The 21,601-nt window shown below is 54.5% G+C and overlaps 1 protein-coding gene across 1 annotated transcript in view; it reads left to right on the forward strand.

The window, feature by feature from the left end:
* The window catches only part of LHX4 (LIM homeobox 4), a 42,616-nt gene extending 22,507 nt beyond the window's left edge, over positions 1-20,109 (forward strand). The window contains exons 3-6 of the mRNA XM_068538400.1: positions 11,684-11,886; positions 16,821-16,975; positions 17,377-17,548; positions 19,715-20,109. Coding sequence (XP_068394501.1) covers positions 11,684-11,886; positions 16,821-16,975; positions 17,377-17,548; positions 19,715-20,109 — 925 coding nt within the window. The remainder of the gene's footprint in view (positions 1-11,683; positions 11,887-16,820; positions 16,976-17,376; positions 17,549-19,714) is intronic.
* The last annotated feature ends 1,492 nt before the right edge of the window (positions 20,110-21,601 follow it).

Raw genomic sequence — 21,601 nt, forward strand, 5'->3', positions numbered from 1 at the left:
TTTTCATCACTGACTTGGTCCTGGGATGAGCCTGGCAGCTCCCTTACTCTGAGGTGTGGTGAAAACAGGTTTTCCGCTCCAGGAACTGGTTCAAGTGCTGGGGTCCTTAGGCAAGTTCCTTGACATCTCTGAGCTCCAGTGTCCTCTGCAGGAAAAATGGGAACGCTAATGGTGGCTGCTTTAGAAGACCTGGTACACAGTAGCATTTCGCAAAGGGGAGTTATTTTATCAGTCGAGTGGCCTGGTGAACCCAAAAGGAGCTTGATTGAATTCCTGTCCTGTGTTTTACCGGCTGTTTGTCAGCGAACAAGTGACTAGGCCTTCCTGAAAACCTCATTCCCTTATCTGTTAAGAGGTGACATTCTAGCCCACAGAGTTGCTATGAAATGGGAAGAAGATAGTGTGTAAACTGTGTCTAGCACTGCTGGGTGCTTCATGCTCGGTGCTGTATCTCTGGGTTTCTGGCCCTGGATGTGTTCACCTGGCCTGCGGCCTTGGAGGACTAGCTGTCAGATTTCTCCCCCAGGCTGGGCCTGAGCTGACCTCTCCTGCCCGCTGCTCCCTCCAGCTTTGAGACCTTCCCACTGAGATGACTTTTAAAGGCCTAGAACTCCTCAGATGGAGGCGGGGGTAGCCTGGCAGGTGGAGAGGGTACATGGCAGTGGGCCGGGGACAAAGATGCCATGCCGATTTACATGAAGACTTGAGAAACGAACCAGTGATTATTATAATATGAAAACAAACAGCTATAGAATCAAAGAAAGGGCAAGAGTCCGTGTACATTTTTAAGGTAAAGCACAGCCTTTAAGAACATCCCAGGCTCGTGGGGAGCTTCAAGCCACGCCCTGGCCGCCAGGTGTGTGTGCTGGCATCTGCCTGCCAGAGGGGGCCGTGGGGAAGAGTCGGAGGCATTCTGGGGTGACTGCCACTCCGGGGGGTCCTGTCTAAAACTTCATGCTTCTCTGGGGGTGTCTCCCTGCCCCTGAGGCCCTCACCTGCCTGGCACTGCGGGGACCCAGCGGGATGGAGGGCTGCTGTGCTGTTGTCATTGGGGAGCTGTGTCCCCTCCCCCAGCCAGTCAGTCTCCAGGCAGTCAGCCTGGCTGTCAGCCCAGGGCAGGTAAGCGGCGTCCTTGGGAGCCCGGGAGCTGCTGATTTATCCCCGCAGTTCAGAACAGCCTGTTTCAGCTCCGGCTCGCTCTGTGTTTGGCCCGGCTGCAGGGTAGTTTTGCTGGCTCTGGCCAGGTCTTCATTAGTGACCTTGGGCCACTCACTCCGGTGACCAGGGCCTCCATCCTTCAGCTGGGCAGACGCCCACAGGACATCAGGCAATATGGGCCTGATGGGCCGATAAGGGCCCAGAAACCTCTCTCCGAGGTGGACGTTGAAGAGGGAGCAAGCGCCGGGTTTGAATCCAGGCTCAGTGTGAATTTGGGGCGTTAGACCTCTCTGAGTCTCACTCTCCCATCTCGAAAAAGGAATGGGAATAAAAATGTCTACTTTTCAAAAGTTACTATGAGGGCTGAGTAAAATGAAGTGTTCAGTAGCCATCATTATTGGTAGCTATTCCTATTAAGGCCATGACAGCATATCTATGTAGGGAGGAGAAAAAAAAGAGAAAAGGAGGGTCCTGGGGCAGAGGCTACAAAAAGCCTTGGGCCAGACAGGGGTCCTGGGGAGGGAGGTGGGGCCTGTCCAGTGGCAATGGCAGGTCAGGGGATTGGAACAATCGTCCACCTCTCGGTGTGCGGAGCTGCCGTGAGTCTTCCCCACAGGAGACCATCCCTCCCTGTGTGGTCCAGAGCTCTGTGGCAGTGACCGCAGCCCTCAGCCTTCACTTCCCAGAGCGGGGTTCCCAGCTCTGGCGGGAGGGTCCCGCCTGTGCTTGTGTGGCTGCCTCTAGCTAGCTTGTACTCTGTGGCCCCAGGAAGAGGCCACTTCAGTTCTGGGGTTGGTTGTGGCCCAATCTGGGGCCAGGTTCTTACTGAGCCACTTGTTATTTTTGATAACCACACACCTGTTAGGACATACACACACACACACACACACACACACACACACTCTAGCAAAATGTGCTTGAAGAACTCACAAGGGGAGGGTCTCTTTGACGTGTGACTTTCCATAATTTCCGAATAGTTTATAGTCTAATTCCCTCGCTAAGCAAATTAAACCTCTTAAGGTAACGATCAGATGGTCCAGATAGTAGCTGTGCGTGCGGACATTTGTAAGATTCAAACACTGGTGGGACCAGGCCCACAGTCATTTGCGAAGGCCTGTAATCAAGGCAGAAGCAATTACTTAGCTGAGCAGTTCCCCCTGGGACCTGAGGCGGTATATCAGGCGGTGATGAGTCCACGGATTATCTGTCTGCCTGCCCTGGAGGCCTCCCGTTCAGCTGCGCCTGCCCACCCTCCCAGAGCCCAGGTTCTCAGTGAAGTCCTCCTGACATCTCTGGAAGCTGCATACTGGAGACCTTTCTGCCTTGGGAGAATCTGTTTGGAACCAAATAGTTGCAAATCAGCCTGGGAGTCAGATGGCATCTGGGCTGTGGAAACATGGTCCCCAGGCAAAGAGGGATGGTGACATGGGAATGGGAGATGGGGGCAGCTTAAAACACACCAGCCGGCAGCAGCAAGTCCCGTTCTCTTAATCACTGGGGCTCAAACTCCTCCCTCCTTTACTTCCCACCCCCAGCCATTCAGGTACTGAGACACGGGGTCCCACCTCCAAAAGGCCCTTTCTTTCCATTCCCACTGCCTCTCTCCTCTCTCGGGCCCCTGTCACCACACCTCTGCACCGCTGGAAGCTTTTCTAATCGGCTGTCCTTCCCCTCTCGATCCCCTCTCTGCCAGTCTATGCCTTCCTGCTGCAGCCCATCTTTGGCCATGTTGCCCCCGTGGCTCCTGAATCCCCCGAGCCCAGCGCTCAGGAACCCGTGGCCTGGCTCCACCACGTTTCCTGCTGATTCTCTGGCCGAGGTCACACGAAGGTCCGGGGAGAGCCAGTCTCTGACTTGTCGATCTGGCTCCTGGGGTCTGTTGGTGCCCCTGGAAGCGCCACTTTCGGAGAAGCCACAGACCAGCCTTGGACCCTGTGGCGGGCATCATGGGTCCATGCAGCGGGCTGGCCGGGGGTATGGTGGGAGGGGGTGGGATGGGGCCTGTGTCCCCGAACGTCCGTGCTGCTGCCTGCCTGTCCCCGTGTCTGCTGCACCACTGTTGAGAATGAGCCCTTAGCTCTTGAAGGGCTCAAGAATCAACAAGCAAGCTGCAGATGCTGCAAGGGGGCCAAGAGCGCCCATTATGCAGGGTTTCTCAGAGAATGGTCCATGCCACAGCTGTACTGGGGTCATCCGTGTGGGGCTTGTTAAAAGTGTGGGTTCTGGGCCCAGAATCAGGAGTCTGGGGTGGATTTTCTGCTTCTAAGCAAACATCCTAGGTGGCAATTCTGCACATGGTAATTTGGTGACAGCTGGGCTAACACCTTGGCAGAGAAGAATTAGTCTGGAGTAAGGAGAGCCGATTAGGTGCCTAGAGGAGAGGAGTGGGAAGGAGGGACGACGTTGTTGGGCCAGCTGGCAGCCTGTCCCATCTGTGAAAAGGGAATAATAATAGCTACCGATAAGGGCTCTTGTGCGCTTTCAATGAAATAGCTCACGTGAAATCCCCTGGTGCATACTGACTGCTTAATGCATGTTCACAAAAATTAAGAGAGCTGGGCTGCACTCTCGTAGAAGAGGGTCAGATCCTACACGTCCCATTGCCTCTTGGGAAGCAAATCTCCCCCCAGCAGGGAAAGCGGGGAAGGATGGCTGGGGGAAGGGAGAGTTGGGCTGTAGACCTTTTTCTGCCACTAACTGGGCTGTGTGATCTTGGGCAAGCCCCTGACCCTCTCTGGGCTTCCCCAGTTTGCTTCTGTGTTAAATGAGGAGGTTGGACTAGGTCACTGGTTCTAAAGCTTTTCCCGTTGTATTCGTCTCAAAGTAATATTGAACGCTTGTTGAAAAGAAAAGCATTATATTAAAAACAAAAAGCAGAGCCTGAGGGGCAGTTTGTGAGTGTGTGTGAGTATGTGTATGGGGGAGCTGTGTCTGTATTCTCTAAGGCTCTAACATTCTCCGGTGTCAGGCCTTCTCCAAATATGGCCCCCGTCTATGTCTGGAGAAGGCTGACCGTTCTGGGGCAGAACTCTGTTTGCCGTGACATGGCTATGGTGGTGATATATGTTGGAAATATTGGTACATACAGTAACAGTAAATATCAGCAACTTACCTGTCAAGTGTGGTGATAGATAAAAGAAATACATGGAGGGAAGTGTCAACTGGGAGAAATATATATGGCCGGCAGTAAATCACCACCAAGCAATTAAAGCATAAAATTAAGTTGTGTGGTATTTTGTTTCCTCGGGACAGTGCACTGCACTGTGGCAGCTCCCACACATGGGAGGCTGGCATGGGTCCGGGCTGGCTTCCACTGACTGCTCCCAACGGCCCAGAGAAAGGAAGAACATTGGGTTCAAATCCCAGCTCCACTGTCTATGGCTGTGAGGCCTCTGGAACTTCTCTTACCCTCTCTGAACTTGTTTCCTCATCTACAAATGGGGGAATGTGCATTAATGCATACCATAGGAGTGGGTCATTCACTGTGTATGACCAAATAGTCACTGAACACATATCCCAGGACAGGCACTGCTCCAGGCGCTGGGTCCACTGGTGAACCAAAGAGATCCAGCCCTGCTGTCACGGAGCTCGCCTTCTAGAGAGGGGAAAAGACAATACGATAAACGAACGAAATGCACAGTACATCCATGGGAGATGAGTGCTTTAGAGAAGGGAAAGGAAGTGCTGGGGTGGGGTGCAGGGGAGGTGGTTAAGGACTGCCCCCTGAGAAGGATACATCTGAGGGGAGACCTGTAGAAAATGCAGGAGTGAGCCATGTAGATATCTGGGGAAAGAGCTCCGAGCCCAGGAAGCAGGCCGGATGGTGCAGGATCTTAGAGGCCAGTTAGGGGACTTTGGCTTTTACTCTGAGTGAGCGGGGAGCCACTGGAAGGTTTTGAGCAGGGGAGTGAGATGGTCCGACTCAGGGTCACTGTGTGGAGGACAGACGGTGGGGCAAGGGCTGCAGCCAGGGGATGCTTTAGGGGAGCTGTGGGCAAGGGGAGAGGGTGGCCTCAGCTGGGGAGGCAGTGGTGGAGACGGCGAGGGGTGGTCCAGGTCTTGGCATAATTTTGAGTGGTGCCAATGAGATTTGCTCACAGATCAGATGCGGGTGTCCGAGGCTGTCGGCCTGAGCAACTGGAAGAATGAAATCACCCTTCTCTGAGATGGGGAAGGTCACTGGAGGAACAGATGCTGGGATCTGCGTCTGGATCAGGAGTTTGGTCTTGGGTGTCCAAGTCGAGATGCTGAGGACGTCATGGGATGTACCCATCTGGAGTTGGGTCTGGGCTTGGAGGTGGAAGTAGAATCCCCAGGGGTGTAGGGTGGACAGAGAAGAGGTGTGGGAGGTGGAGGAGGGGCTGTCCGAGGAAGGAGCAGAACCAGGAGAGCTGGGTCCTGAGGCCAAGTGAGCGCAGCGTTCTGAGGAAGAGGGATGGCTGATGTGGTGGAAGGTCAGGGAAGGTTAGACCTGACCACCGGACTCAGCAATGCCGGGGCCGCGCTGACCTGGTCAAGTGCAGTTGGGGTTGATTTGTCGGTGGCACCTTGACTGGGGCGTGTATTGTTCAGGGTTTTCCACAGAAATGCAACCAACGTGTGTGTGTGTGTGTGTGTGTGTGTAGAGAGATTTAATTTAAGGATTGGCTCACATGATTTTGGAGGCTGAGAAGCCCCAAGATCTGCGGTCAGCAGGCTGGAGACCCAGGAGAGCTGATGGTATAAGTCCTAATCCAAAAGATGGCAGGCTCGAGACCCAGGAAGGGCCAGCATTTCAGTTCGAGTCTAAAGGCAGGGAAAGACCGATGTCCCAGCTCCCGGCAGTCAGGCAAGGGGAGTTCACTCTCAGTCTTGGGAGGGCCAGCCTTTCTGTTCTCTTCAGGTCTTCACCTGATTGGATGAGGCCCATCACATTGAGGAGGGCAATCTGCTTTACTCCGTCGACTGATTCAAATGTTAATCTGTCCAAAACCGTTTCCAGACACACCCAGGAAAATGTTTGAGTAAACATCTGGTTGCCCATGAAATTAACCAACGGAGTGGATTCAAGAGAAGACTGAGAGCAGGGGCATTAGAGACCCTGCCTAGAGACACCTCTTTTGTGGGATTTTGCTCCAAGGGGAGTAGAGAAAGGGGTGGTAGATGCAAGGAGGTGTAGGGTCAAGAGAGGTTTTATTTTTTTAAGTGGCAGAACTATTGATAATAGCATGCTGTACGCTGCTGGGTAGATGTGGTAGAGAGGGGAAGTTAATGATGTGGGTGGCAAGGGGGCCAGTTGCTGGGTGAATGATCTTATTAGGCAGGAAGGAGTGGACTCTGCGCCCAGGCAGGCGGTCGGCCTTGACCAGGAGCACAGCCGAGTCAGCTGTAGGAAGCCGAGAGACCTGGGCAAGTGGCGGCGGGGTGGGGGTGGCGTATGTGTGGACGGGACAGTGGGAGTCCTGGCAGGCCTTTGCTTAGAGCTCCTTTTTTCTCCCGGAAATAGGAGGCCAGGCCGCCAGCTGAGGCGGAGGATGAGGGGCTTGAGAGAGAGAAGGTATGGGAAGGTGGGAGGGCTAATGCACTAGGGAAGTGCCCTGTGCTTTCCCGGGCCCTCTTGAGGTCCAGAGCCTGAACTTAAGGGGAGCCCGGTCAGGGAGGTGGTGTGTTTCCCTCGGACCTGTCGGACGCCCGGTGCTGCACGGAGGAAGCGGAGGACCGAGAGCGGGACGCGGGTTCGGGGTGTGGGCGCGAGAGGGATTCCTAAGGTGGACCACGGCATCTTTGCTGGGTAAGGGGGGGACGTGAGGCCACGAGGGGAGGGAGGGGCAGTGAGAGGGGCCGGGTTGCAGGGCTGTGGGCGTCGGGCTGCTGCGGGGACTGAGCTGGAAGGACAGGACGATGCGAAGGTTGGAAGTTATTCCTGGAGGCGCCGCAGTTCCTGGTGACACGGTCCGGGGTGGACCATGGGCGTGAGTGGCTGAGGAACGGTGGAGGCCATGCCTTTCAGGAGAAGAGGTCAAGGAAACGAGAGGGCAGGGGCAGGAGGGACCGCTCTGGGGACACTGACGCCACTGAGAATTACGGCAGCAGGGACGGTGAGAGCGACAGTGAGGCAGGAGGGAAACTCGCCCCGGGGTGGGGCGTGGGCCGGGGTGGGGCGTGGGCCGGGGTGACAGTGACTGACCCGGGGAGGTAGCGGTGTGGCCTGAGGCCGCTGGCGAGGCTCAAGCGAGGTTACGTACCACGTGGGCGCACAGCAGGTGCTTGGTAAACGGGAGCTGATCTTTAATCGTGTTGGTGACCAGAATGTGGCACCTGGCCTGATGGCAGGTCAGAACTTAAAATCAGGAACGTGCTGGAACGTCTGCGGTGTAGGATTTACGTGCGCCTGTTTCTAGAAGATGTGGTGCCTGCCAGGCCTGCCTGTCACCCTTCCTGCAGTATCCAGACACCCTGAAGTGGAGAGCGGGCCAGGCAGGCCTGTCGAGAGCAGCCGGGGTGGACAGATGAATGGGCAGAGGGGACTCAGGCTGAGCACGGGAGCAGAGGGGGAGGCCAAGGACACAGGCCTGGCCCTGTTCCCAGGGGCAGGGGCAGCCCCTGAATGTCAGCCATGACGTCCGGTGCATTTCCGGAAGCCCAGGCCCCTCACGCCTGACCTACAGGTGCAGGAAGGCGTTGATAGGACCAGTTGGTGTGTTGAGGTGGCCCCTGGGGGCAGCCCCGCATCGCAGGCCTGGGAGCCGCATGCTCGGCGGCTCACAGCAGCTGGGGATGCCTGAGGGGCACAGGGCCCCTGGAACCCACTTCCAGTCCAGAGTAGAGGCACCATGGCTGGCTGCTCCGTGATGTTTGCTGCCTTTGACTCCCACTGTGCGCCAGCTGTGCTGTCAGAAGCACCGAGTTCAAATCCTGGTCTTTTTACTCTTTGCCTGTGTGAGCCGAGGCCGGCCCCTCACCCATCTGAGCCTCAGTTTCTCATTCGTCAGAAGGCATCATAATCCCCGCCTTTCAGGTTGGGCACTCAGGAGACATCTGTGGAATGAGTGCAATGATGAGAGCAAAGTGGGCTGGAAAGTTTATGTTTTCGTAAACTTTGGGCCTCATTTCAACGGGGGGTTCAATTCCCTTCTTAGGAGAGCTTTTGCCAGGGGCTGCAGTTATTGTGGTGAGTGCTAATCCTTCTCCGCCTGCTTCGGACACGTGCTTGAAGGAGCAGTTCGTGCACTCGTTCCTCCCTGCGTGCATTCATTCACTCCTTCGGTGGGTCTTTGTGGCTTGCCTGCTGCTCGTTGGGCAGAGATAAGAGCATTGCCAGTGAGGTTGCTCTGAGAAGGAAAGTAACGTTAGCCATTAGCAAGTCCTCCCTTGTGTTTTCTTTGTCTTTTGGATCAGCTCCAGCTGCTTTTCCCGGGGAGACCGGCTGTCCCTGGAGGCCTAGCAGGCAGGGCTGACCAGAGAGAGATTGTCCTTCTGGTGAGGAAGGCCAGTGCAGTTTGCACCCGAGCGGGCAGGGCCCCGCACACAGTAGGGGCTCAGCGATAGGATGAAGGGAATGCTGACTAGAAAATTCCTCGGAAGCCTCTTCCTTGGCCAGTGTCCTGCTCCGCCCCCGCCCCCAGCATCCTTCAGATTTGGTCAGGTTGGTTAGACTATTGGTTCCGTGCAGCAGCCGGGTTCACAGTTTTACCTCGTTTTGGACCCGGGAGTTTTAGCCGCGGCCATCTCATTATTGCTCATCACAGAACAAGTTGTGTGGCCTCTCCAGGCCGTGGCTGCCTCACCTGTGACTCTGGCTGGTCTGAGATCTGGACACTCAGGACAGTGTCATCATCACATCTGCAGCCCCACAGGACGGCGCCTTATTCTGGGCCCGCTGGCTCTGAGCAGAAGTTGGGGTGGGGGCACCCCTCAGGACTGGGCCACGCTGGGAGAGCCCTGTGGGCCCAGGGGGTGCACGCAGTCCCCTCAATGAGGGTCCCGCTGGCCGTGCGCCAGGGGAGAGAGGTAATAAGGAGCAACTTCCACTTGCCATCGGTATAAATCCCACAATCAGGAAAATTGCTTCAATTGCTAAAAAACGCCGGTGGGAAAGTCCATTTATTTTTCATTTTTCTTGTGCACTTGCCACCCTCATGCATGAATCACTGTCGGTATGTAGATTAAATTTATACCCTCGTTATCTTTCATGTCTCTGGGGCTCTGGTGTCAACTGGGTTTCTGGTTACCGAAAGCCACTGCCTGCTTTTTAGTGGGGAGAGGATGTGGCCCTGCCTGTGGGCGGGGCCGCTGCAGGGTCTCCACTCTGTTCTGGAGTCTGCTCAGCCCTCCTCCCCCTCCGGTCTCCACCCCGTGACTCGGCCACAAAATAGGACTTGCTTTTTGGAAAACTCTAGTTCTTCTCTGGAGCTGCTTCTGTTCCAGCCTTTGCAGCAAAGGATTTGGACGCTCAGGTTTTGGTGGTTTATTTGGGAGGGTTTGCAGTGAGCAGGACGAAGGCATTGTTTCATTTTGAACACCTGCTTTGTGAATTGGCCTGGACTGGATAGACAAACTACAGGCAACTTGAAAACACACTCTAGTAACACATATACAGGCTTCCTTTCTCTCTGTCCTTCAGACACACACACACACACACACACACACACACACACACACACACACACACACACACACACACACACACACACACACACACACACACACACACACACACACACGGAAGAGCTGGGTGCCTGCCTGCCTTCCTCTCTCATACAGGCGACATGGTTAGACAGCAGTTGTGGAAGAAGCCTGGCTCTCACCTGTGCTCTGGGAGGTTCAGAACCATCTAGGACTGACAGTAGACTTTGTTCTCCATTCTCAGATTTAGCCATCTCCTTGCATAATCTCTAAAAGCATGGTTCTTTATTCACTGATTTATTTTTCAACAAACTTGATCTCTACTTTTCTGGGTCCTGGACTTGAAATCTGATGAAACCCTTGAAACCCTTTGAAAATTTGTTGAAAGTCCTGGCTCCCCCTCCTGATGCACAGTTTTGAAAAACTCGGGGTTGGTTGACAGAGCCCGTCCTGAGCTCCGGGCTGAGAACCCCTGCTCTAAAGAGGCCTGCTCCCATGCATGCCACCGTCCTCACAAAACCGAGGGGCATTCCAGGAGTTCAGAAGTCTGGGGTCCTTCCAAGCCAAACAGCTCAGGCCCTCACATCCCGACACCCTCCTCAGATCTCGTCTCAGAAGAGCAGTCCCTGGGGCCACGCTCCTGGCTCTTTCGGGGTTGCCCATCTAGACTTAGAGAACCCCACTTCTCTCTGTAACCCCATGTCCCCGGGAGGGGGCTGAAGCCGCAGCTGGCCGTGCCTGCTCCAGGCCCCTGCAGCCCCCGGCAGGTATCGTTACTGCACAAGAGACCCATCATTCTGCATTAATCTGGGATTCATCATGATAGCCATGACCATAATTAATTTATTTGGTATTAATGGGGATGAAATATGTACTGTCCTTTCAGGGGAAATCAGGCTGCCTATAAGCATTAGTTAAAAGGACCATTAAAATCAAACCTTCCCCAGATCCATTAGGCAAAGTCTTTCATCCTGAAGAAGATAAAGTTCTGCTGTGTGAAATGTCATGAATAATTAGGTTGATTGCTGTTTTAAACTCTGCCCCTTCCTCCCCAACCCTCCCACCTCCCTCCTGCCGCAGAGCCCCCCACACACCCACCGCTTCATTGTCACATCTGCACTGGCCCCCGATTCCCCTCTGGCCTCTACGACCACTGGCGTGGCTCTATGTGTATGGCCAGGACGGGGAACGGGGCTTAAATGACCCAGCTGGACTATAGTTGCAATGAGTCTACTCCTCTTCTTTTCCCAGCCTTGGGCCCGGGTGGTGGGCGCCTTCCTCTTGCCTCGGTGCTACTCCAGAAAGGGGTAGATGGGAAGAGGTCTGAGGCAGCATTTTTCAAACTGAGGTCTGCAGGCCCCGTGCCTCGAATGGTGGCAGGGGTATAAAACGCAGATTCCCGGGCTCACATCTCAGGGGCTGTGCGTGGGAAGGGGACGGAGGCTGCTACTGAGGGTGTGGTGTCTGCCGGATGGAGGGGAGAGGCAGGAGAGAGAACCCATCGTGAGAGGCCCGCTCTGAGGCCGAAGTGCGATTTCTCTGGAGCCCCGTGTGGACCCTGGCGTGTGGCTTGTCCCAGCCACACGGGCCTCTCCCGTGGGGAGCACGGGAAGAGGCGTTTCACCTGATGCTTTATGCACGTGGGCGCACACAGTTGCCCCGTGGGGCTGGTCCTCTAGGCCTCACCATCAAGCTGAAGAAACCAGGAGGCAGAGGGTGAAACTGCCTGCTCAGTGGGACCTGGAAAACCCTACAGCCCTGGGTGAAATGACGAGCTGTTAATCGGACAGTTGGGTGGCCCAGGGTTGGAGGCCCATGGATCCCGGAGCGGCGGGGTGGGGGAGGGACAGCTGAAAAGTGCACGCAAGCCGGACCCCGCCTCCCTGCCCCGCGCTCTAATCCTTTCACGCTGCCCTGACAGGCGCTTCGGCACAAAATGCACGGCCTGCCAGCAGGGCATCCCCCCGACCCAGGTGGTCAGGAAGGCGCAGGACTTCGTCTACCACCTGCACTGCTTCGCCTGCATCATCTGTAACCGGCAGCTGGCCACGGGGGACGAGTTCTACCTCATGGAGGACGGGCGGCTGGTGTGCAAGGAGGACTATGAGACGGCCAAGCAGAACGGTAATCAGCACGGCCCCTCCCCCGGCCTCCGTGCCGGCCGCCGCCCTTCGGGCCCTGCTCACCCCCTGCCTCCTCTAGAACCTTCCAGATGCCTGCAGGGAGGGAGAACCCCCAGCCCCCAGCTCCTGGCACTTGCTGCTCCGCTGAAGCATCCACCGGTTTCCGGCTGCTGAGCGGCTGCCTGTCTCGCACGCCAGCACGCGGGCTCGGGAGCAGCCGGGGACCTTATGCCCGTCATCTCGAGGCCCCTCGCTTGGGGCGGGGCCGGGAGGGTGCTCCGCCTGCAGTGGAGCTGCTCCTCAGTTTCCCATATCAGGGGTGCACATTTACCTCCGCACCTCAGAGGCTGCAGTCAGCAAGAGCCCTCGCGTTGGCCTAAGTCACCCTTGGACCGGGTCAGCTCGTATTTCAGTTGATTGTATTCTGTTTCTCCTCGCAGACTGTGGGCTTCTCGAGGGCAGGGACTTAGGCCTGACGACTCTTGTGTCTCCCAAGCCCCTCATATGGGAGCAGATGCTCAGCCAGTCTCCTCGTTCAGGGAGACCCAACCATCTCAACTATCTGCTCCCGTGCACCCCTCCCCCTTTCCCTGGCCACCTCAGGGCCCTGTGCGCGGTCTGCACAGAAGCTTGCAGCACAGGCTGATGTCGGGCCCCAGCCTTTAGTAACCACCCTGGAAAGCCTGCCTTCACAGGGGCGGCCTGGGCAGCAGTGGCTCCTGCCCTCCAAGGCCTTGTTCTTGGGCAGCCCTAGGTCTTTCCTTGGCCTTCTCAGGGCCTAGAGAGGGCTCGGACCCCTCCCCCCCATTCCCCAGCGCTCCCCGCAGGAAAGCCAAGCCCGACTCCCCACCTCCTGCAGCCTCACCTCAGGCTTCTCACTCACGGCTGTGCCCTCCACCCTGGCTCCGAACATGGCATTTGGCCAAACTCAACCTGGGAATCTCAGGTGCACAAACTTGTGAAACATCCAAGGTCATTTGCCTTTGACTGGAATTTTTATCGACTCAGGGTGTTACTGCGGAACACTTTTGTTGACGGCTCTGGGCTTGATGAAAAAACAAAGGAACAACAATTTCATGTATCTCCTTCCAGATCTTTCCTCGGTCCCCACATATATATTATATAGATATGAGCAATGCATGGAGAAATTAGTCTCTCGCTAATGAACGCAGTTAAAGGGTTTGTGGTGGTGAGAAGGCCCTGTTGGTGAGGCCGCGGGAGCCGAGCTCAGCCTGGGAGGGACAGCGCGGCAGGGCCTCCTCTCTCTTCTGCTCCCACCCCCAGAGTTCTGGCGCTTGGCATGGACAGCCCTTCAGTCTCTTCTCCTTTTTCTGGGGCCTCTGCAAGCCTGCTCCCAGGCTCTTTGCCTTAATGTATTAATCTGCTCTGGCTCCTTAAAACTCACTCGGTGCTGTTACTTTGGAGTCAGTTATGGTGTCACAGAAGATTAGGGATAAACCCTCAGCGCAGATGGACTCAGAGAGCCCAAGCTGCCCGTGGAACTCTGATGCCCTTCACCAGAGACCCCAAGGATGCAGGCCACCCCCAGGGCCAGCGGCTGCTTCTCGCTGTCAGAGGCCTCCTTCAGACCCTGAGCACTTGCAGCCTGGCATCCACGGCTGCTGTGGATGGGTCAAGAGAAAGGGGAGACCAGCCAGGGAGGCAAGAATGACCCCGTGGGGCTAACGCTTTTATCGAGGATGGTTTGCCCCGCAGCAGACCTCTGTAGGGTGGTGGAAAGACACCGAATTTGGCCTCAGAGGTTGGTGGGCATCTCTGCCGGGTCATGCACTAACTTGCGGGTTCCCCCGGCAAGTTGTGTACCTGGTTGAGCCTCGGCATCTCAGCTCCATAGGGGTGGATCAGAGCACCTGTCACATAGGGCTGTGTCCTGAGGTTTCTAGAGGCTGACACTGGTGGAATGGGACGTTCCACGAGGGAGAGACCAACGTGGAAAAGAAATGCAAACAGTAGGTGAGATCTGTTGTAGGTTTGCCAGCAGCTGGGGGTTACACAGTGTTTCTGGTCTGTTCCTCCTGCCTCTGGCTGTCAGTGAGGCAGGGGCCACTCCATCCCTTGAAATCTGGGTGCTCCTTAGCGCAGCAGGGGCCTTGGTCTGCTGTGGGACATTTGGCTCTCTCTTTTTATGTCTTAATTCCTCCTTGCTAATCTAAACCCTTTTTCAGGCTTAGGTTCCCTCCCTGGTGCTACCCAAAAGACTGAATATCAGCTATTTGTATCTTGGTGTGAATGATTTTGTTCATTTGTTAGTCTCCCTGGATATTTGCATTTTCAATATGATGAGGTGGCATTTTATGCCAGGGACAAGTGCTAGGAGACCCTGCATAATTCAAAACTAACATATTTTAAGACTAATTTTCCCATAGGAATTAATGTAAAAAGTCGGGGGGTGGGCGTGTATCCTGGGAGCACATAAATCCATAACCAGTGAAGTGTATCTTTGCCTTAATGCTACTTTTTATTTTCTCAGCACTATCTCAGTCTCTCCCAGATGCTCTCTCCTAAATTAACAGCCTAGGGTATCATGGTCTTGCTTGGCCTTCCTCATAGCATTTTATCACATTTAACTTCCGTACCAAAGTTATTGATTTTTGGGTACATTTTTCAGCACGAGCACTGCCACCACTACTTAATGAATACTTGGATGATATTGTTATAGGATATAAAAAAAGATTTTAAATTATAATAACAGTGAATGTTAAAATAAGAGCATAATAGTCGCCATAATCGCAAGAAGAAAGTTCCGCGTACGTAGCCAGCCATGTGGAACCAAGGGGCCACCAACCCAGGATGACAGGGGTTTGTCCCAGTGGCGCTGCCATCTGGCCATGGTGAGAACAATCTCTAATGCACTAGGCCAACCTATTTTGAAATTAAGCAATTCTTGATGAATTGAAAAAATTTTTGGTGGTTTCATTATTTCAAATTTTGTACATAAAGACCATATGGATATTTGTAAAGTGCACTATTTCGTATTTGCATCAAGTTCTGTCATGCTCTTATCTCTATAAATATGGGCAGATGGGAGTGATTCCTAACAACAGAATTTAAAGAATTTTGGAGGTTTTCCTCAGTGTGTGTGCCTCAGTGGCTCTGGAATCCTTCCTCTTTGGGTGCAGGACCCCAGGGAGGGACCTGAGTGGTGGGCTTTGAGGATGACAGTGCTCTGCTGGGGAAGAAAACAGCCCAAGGAGGAGAGAGGACTGGGGGCCTTGTCCCCCCTCCACTGTGTGCACGATTGATCGTAGTGTGAGCCTGGGCTTAATGTCATTAAGGATGACTTAATCCTACAACGTGCCACCCACCCAGGCTTCAGAGGGGCGAGGGGACTTGCCCACGTCACTCACTCAATGAGAATGGTGAACCCAGGTCTTCTGACTCCAAGAAAAACCTTTTAGAATTGTTGTGAGGGTCGTAGGCACATAAACCTCTTAGAGCAACGCCAGGCGCATAGTAAACACTTAATAAACATTAGCTATTATTATTGTTGTTCCTAAGACAGGGTTTTCTTGGGTGGAAAGGAAGAAAGGTAGAAAGATAGGCATGGAGCAGACCCCCTTCAAAGTACACATGTGGGAGGGGCACAAAGAACCAGAGGGCCAGACGCAGCTGCCCATTCCCTCTTGCTTGACTCCGGGGGTGCTAGGCAGAGAACGGAAGTAAGTCTAAGTGCTGGGAGAGGAACAAACCACTTACACCCAGTGCCTCTCTCTGTGCCTAATTCTGACTGAGAATAAACAGCCTTTGACCCACAGGAACTTGATGCTCAAAATCCATTGAAGACAGTTGATCAATCAGCATGTTGTCCTGAACACTCTTCAGACCAGTGTTTTTCAAAAAATTTTGACTATGATCTACAGTAAGAGACTCATGTTTCAACTCAGCACACATATTCATACAGCAAGCATTGATCAAGTTTCATGAAACAATACTTGCTCTCATCTGCCTCATCCATCCCATCGCATTCATCCATCCCATCCCATCCATCCCATCCCATCCCATCCCATCCCATCCCATCCCATCCATCCCATCCCATCCCATCCATCCCATCCCGTCCATCCCATCCCATCCCATCCATCCCATCCCATCCCATCCCATCCCATCCCATCCATCCCATCCCAACCCATCCCATCCCATCCCATCCCATCCCATCCCATCCCATCCCATCCCATCCCATCCCATCCCATCCCATCCCATCCATCCCATCCATCCTATCCCATCCCAACCCATCCCATCCCATCCCATCCCATCCCATCCCATCCCATCCCATCCCATCCCATCCCATCCATCCCATCCATCCCACCTCATCCCATCTCATTCCATCCCATCCATTTTATTTCCTCTCTTAGTTTTCGATCAACTAAATTGACTTCACAACACACTAGTGGGCTCTGACCCATAATTTATGAACATTGCTTAGGTCACCCCTGCTATGAGCCCAGGGCTGTAGGAAGGCAGCGAAGCCGTGGGTGGGACCTGGGGGAACAGACGTTCCTGATGGGAGGAGGGGCAGGTGCCTGGGGCAGCCCAGAGCACAGACTTCATTCTGGCTCCTTCACCTTTGCAGCCTGGGCAGTAACTCACATGGCTGGCCAGTCAGAGTGTTTGTCATGATGGGGAAACGCATGGAATGGTACACCTTCAGTCTGAGGAAAGCCCCTGTGTGGCTGGGCTGGCAGGGGAGAGGCAGGGAGCTGAGGCAAGGAGGACATCGTCCTCACTTTTCAGTGACTCAGAGGGCCTGTGGTGCAGGCGTCGGCTCCCTGGGGTTTGGGACCACTCCCCTGTGATATTCCCCATTTTCCCACACTCTTGCCCATAGCAGGCAAGATTACATGAGGAGAGGAGGAAAGCGGGTTGAGACCCAGCTGCTACAGATGGGCTGGACCCAGTAAGAAGTGGTTTTCATTGCAGATGACTCAGAGGCCGGAGCTAAGCGACCCCGGACCACCATCACAGCGAAGCAGCTGGAGACATTGAAGAACGCCTACAAGAACTCCCCTAAGCCTGCCCGGCACGTGAGGGAGCAGCTGTCCTCGGAGACAGGCCTGGACATGAGGGTCGTACAGGTGAGGCACCAGCCACCCTGGCCTCCAGGCCTCCTTTGCTGACCGGGGAGCCCAGGCCCGGCGCCACCCAGGCCGGGCCTGGGGCAGGGGTTGGGGGTGTCCTACGGGTCCCTGCACCTGTGCCCTCCAAGTGAGGGAGGCTTCGGGAGTGGTAACCATGGCACCTCATCAGCAGTGTCACTGATCCCCTGGGGGGGTTGGGCTCAGGGCCACAACCCCCGGAAATTTGCCGAATCAGAGACACATTTCTGAGGCCCAGGCAGGGGGAGTGGTGGGCACGTCCCTTTCCTTGCCCTGAACTCTGCTGAGGCTTCAGTCTTTGTCTTTTGTCTCGGGGACCCTGGGGGCTTTGGGTTCGTGGTGGACGCCCCCCGAGAGTGTCCCTTGTGCTTGTGTGGCAGGTTTGGTTTCAGAACAGAAGGGCCAAGGAGAAGCGGCTGAAGAAGGACGCGGGGCGGCACCGCTGGGGGCAGTTCTATAAGAGCGTCAAGAGGAGCCGGGGAGGCAGCAAGCAGGAGAAGGAGAGCTCGGCAGAGGACTGTGGGGTTAGTGACAGTGAGCTGAGCTTCCGAGGTGAGCAGGGCTGCAGGGGCGAGGCCCAGGCCCTAGGAGAGGCCCCTGGGAAACAGTAATCCCCGATGCTCACGAGGGGTCTTTCTTGAGGCCTGGCCAACTCCCTCCCGAACACAGCCCTCCCTGCAACTTGGAGTAAAGGGCAGGAGGAAAGGGTAGTGGCCCTTCCAGAGGGGACAGGGCAGAGGAAACCAGAGCTCTGCTGCGGACACATGGAAGCCGGGCTCCCAGGCCCATGGGCCCCAAGGCCTCCCCTCCTTGCCTGCGGCCCGGGGCTCCCCCACCAGCCCACGCAGCTGTGCAGGACAGCTGTGTCTCTGCCTGAGCCCTGAGCCCCCCTCCTGCATTTCTCCCCTCGGCCGGGGCACCGGCCTCCCTCCCGTGACCCCCTAGAGTGAGCCCCCTCCTCTCCTGGCGGTGGGAGGATGTGCTCAACGGGCCCGTTGCCCTGGGAAGTCAGTACTGTGAGTGCACGTGAGGTGGGGACCGGCCTCGTTCTGAAATCCCTTCCCCCTCCGCTCCTGTCATCCAGTCCAGCGCAAATGCTTTGCTGCATGCGCTATATTCAAATTTGTGCGTCAGCAAAGTTGCAAATGGCTGCATGTTTTGGCTCCTTCGGTTGTTTGCAAATAGCCATACGGTTCTCATGCAATGAGTTCTCAAAAGTGGAAGGTCTTCTGTTGTGGGGCGAAGGGAAGAGTCCTGAGCTGGGGGATCAGAAATCTGGTTTCCGGCTATGGCTCTGTCAAACTGATTCACTTCTCTTGAGCCTCAGTTTCCCCATCTATAAATGGGGAATAACCACATCCTTGCCCAACTCACACTGTTCTTGGGGATCCATGAACACAACTGACTGTGAACATGTTTGGGGAAAGCTCAGCACATTTTTACACTTGGAAGACACGACCATCCCCTTTAGGGAGCCTGTGGCTCCCACAGAGGGCCCTGGTCACACGGGATGACAGGTGTAGGCAAAAGGCCAGTTAATGGCCATTTGACAGTGGAGCTGAGCCTTCATCGCCTGCCCCCTCTAAAGGGCATGACTCCCCTCCCCCTTTTCATTTTTGTGGGTGGGGTGAGGGACAGCCTAGGGCAGGTTGTCAGAAGGGATGGGTGTTGAAGTCCACTCTAGGGTGGCCTTGGTAGGAATGGATGCACAGGCCCAGGTGGGAATAGAAAGGAAGTCTGTGGGGCAGCAGATGGCATGAGCTGCCTGCCAGGACCATGATGTCCTGAGAGGACTGTAGCCCAGCCCAGAGGTCTGCCCGTGGGGCCCTGGGGAGGGTTCAAGGGCCTTATGATCACCTTCCGGGCCTCTTGGTGGGGGAGGTGGAAAGCCACTTAATATCTCCTCTAAGCTGCTGAAATCAACGTCTGGAACATACAGGATTGTTAAGTCTCGTTTCATAGCTCCTTTCTGCTGGGTGCAGGTGGGTCCCCAGGTTGACATATCATTGGTCTCTCCAGGTAATTATAAGTCTTAAGTCTTTTTCTTAAGACTAAAATTGCTCACCTCTGTTGGAGAGAGGAAATCTTCCGGGTGGCAAAGGTTCCATTAGATCCCCGTAATGAAATTCTTCAAAAAACAAGAAGGTCATTTGCCTTAATCAGTCCAATACTTTGTCCCCAGTGAAGAGCTTATTGATAGACAGAGAAACCAAGTACTTTAATATTGAACCTCTTTCCCAGGTAGGCCAGAAGGCTTTTGTACACATGTCTTAGAGAGGTCCTCAGCTCCCCTGACCGTATGGGCCTGCTTGTTTCCCAACTAGCTGAACCAAGCACTTTCCTCAGTTTGAAAACTTTCAGATGAAATCTTGTTAGCACAGAGTTTCTTCCATTTGTGATGTGGAGAACATATGACCCACCAAACCTCAGGCGTTCATATTCCTCAGTGTAGCCACCTTCGTACCTGAGCACACATGGGACCAACAAACTCACCAAACATTTGTCCAGCCTTCTGGGACCTGGGCGTTTGGTCTCTGCAGGTGTTTGTTCTGTTTTTTCCCCTTGATGTGGGTCAGTCTCTGGATGCCAGGCTGACATGTTGGCGTCTGGCTCATGCTTGGGCTTCTTTCCTGGTCGTGTGTATTCCTAGGTTGTGAAGAACAGGGGACCACCGGAGTCCTGGCGGCTGACAATAAATCTCCGTTCTTTTGTCCACAGAGGATCAAATTCTCTCAGAACTTGGCCACACCAATAGGATTTATGGCAACGTGGGGGACGTTACAGGCGGACAGTTAATGAATGGGAGCTTCTCCATGGACGGGACAGGACAATCCTATCAGGACTTGAGGGATGGGAGCCCCTATGGAATCCCCCAGTCTCCATCCTCCATCTCGTCCCTGCCACCCCACGCTCCTTTGCTCAATGGGCTGGATTACATGGTGGACAGTAATCTGGGCATCATTGCGCACGCAGGGCAGGGAGTCAGCCAGACGCTGAGAGCCATGGCTGGGGGACCCACTTCTGACATCTCCACAGGAAGCAGTGTAGGTTATCCCGACTTGCCAACTAGCCCAGCCTCTTGGCTCGATGAAATAGATCATCCTCCTTTTTAAACACCTCTCCTCCCCACCCTACCCGTCCTCTGGCTTGACAGAATATCTTCAAGGATCAAAAGAGACTTGCCTTTTAAGGATCAAAAGTGCGCCAATGTGAATTTCCATTATTTTCAATGGAAGTCCTCTGCCGATCCCGGGGAGGTCGCGGGACCCCACTAGGGCTTGTTTTCCCAGGAAGTGGTGGGAGAGCAGCGTCCTCTCAGAACACAGCACAGGGGTGCAGAGCCCAGAGCGCTAGGGTGCTGGCTGGCTGGCTCCTCCCCCTCCCTGCTTACAGGCTTTGGCTGCACAGTGCTTGGTTCACGGCATGACTGTGTCAGGCCACCTTGCTCTTTGGGAACTCTGCTCCAACTGGAGTGTCTCGTGAGGTGCCCCCCGCCGCCACCGAACCACTGCTCTCACCAGAACCGAGATTCCCGAGGTAGAGGTGTCATGGCCCTGGAGTACTGATAAAAGTGATTTCTGGACCACCCTTATTGAACCCTACTTTTCAAAATAAAAAGTCACTTGTTAAAGGTCAGTGGAAAACTTCGATGGCCAGAGTTCGATGTTGAAAACCTGCTCCCTCCTCCTTTTTTTGTTGCTGTGAAAAATATGACTTCTTCCCTACCCAGAAATACATGCCGGAGACCATTTGGTCAGTTTTGGTTTTTACGAAATCCCATCTATATCACTGAATCCCTGATGGCAAGAAGTGGTTTTCATTGCAGGTGACTCTGAGGCTGGAGCTGAGTGGCCCTGGGCCATCACAGCGACTGCATGACAAGTCCCCCGGTGCACAATGTGCCTTTTTAATTTGCTTGTATTATTTATTCCACAAGACGGGCTGTGGGTTCCAAAATGATCAAAGCTAAAATATGGAGAGAACAGAACGACAATCAGTGAAAACATTTGTAGACGTTTGGACTCCAAACATGCAGTCTGTTTAGCCAAGTCAGCAGATGCCAGTCTCCCAGAGTTCTCATCCTGTAGGGCGAAATGACATCGTGTCTGTTTTGAGGGAGTTGGTTTAGATGAGCTTGTAACTCCACCTCCTCCCCGCTCACCGGCAGCCAACCCTCCTCAGCCCTTTAAAAATGTGAGCTTTCTCTGCTGTGCTAGTTGACTCAATTGGAGGACAGTCTTGGCCTCTTCCGAGTACTAGCAATGCTTCTTGGCCTATCTTGGTTGGGAGGAATCGTTTAGGGAGCAGCCCTAAAATTGTCCACAGGGTTCCAAATGGTCCTCGGCTGCATCCCTCTGGGTTGCTGGCTGGACTCATGCCAGGCCCTGTGTTGCTCCAGTCCTGCTCTCAGAAAGGCAGAGCTCTCCAGCCAATGGCAGTGCAGAGACTCTCAGCTTGCGGGTCTGCAGTAGCTCATCACCAAGCCTGAGGCAAGGGCAAGGCCAACCCCCGCTTTATGAGCTGCTGTCTCTGCAACAGACTGCACTTCTACAGGAAATACCGTTGCGAATGGTGCTACAAGTCCCACTTTATGCCACACATCTG

The sequence above is a fragment of the Eschrichtius robustus genome, chromosome 3, assembly GCF_028021215.1.
Source record: "Eschrichtius robustus isolate mEscRob2 chromosome 3, mEscRob2.pri, whole genome shotgun sequence".
In the NCBI taxonomy this organism is placed as follows: Eukaryota; Metazoa; Chordata; class Mammalia; order Artiodactyla; family Eschrichtiidae; genus Eschrichtius; species Eschrichtius robustus.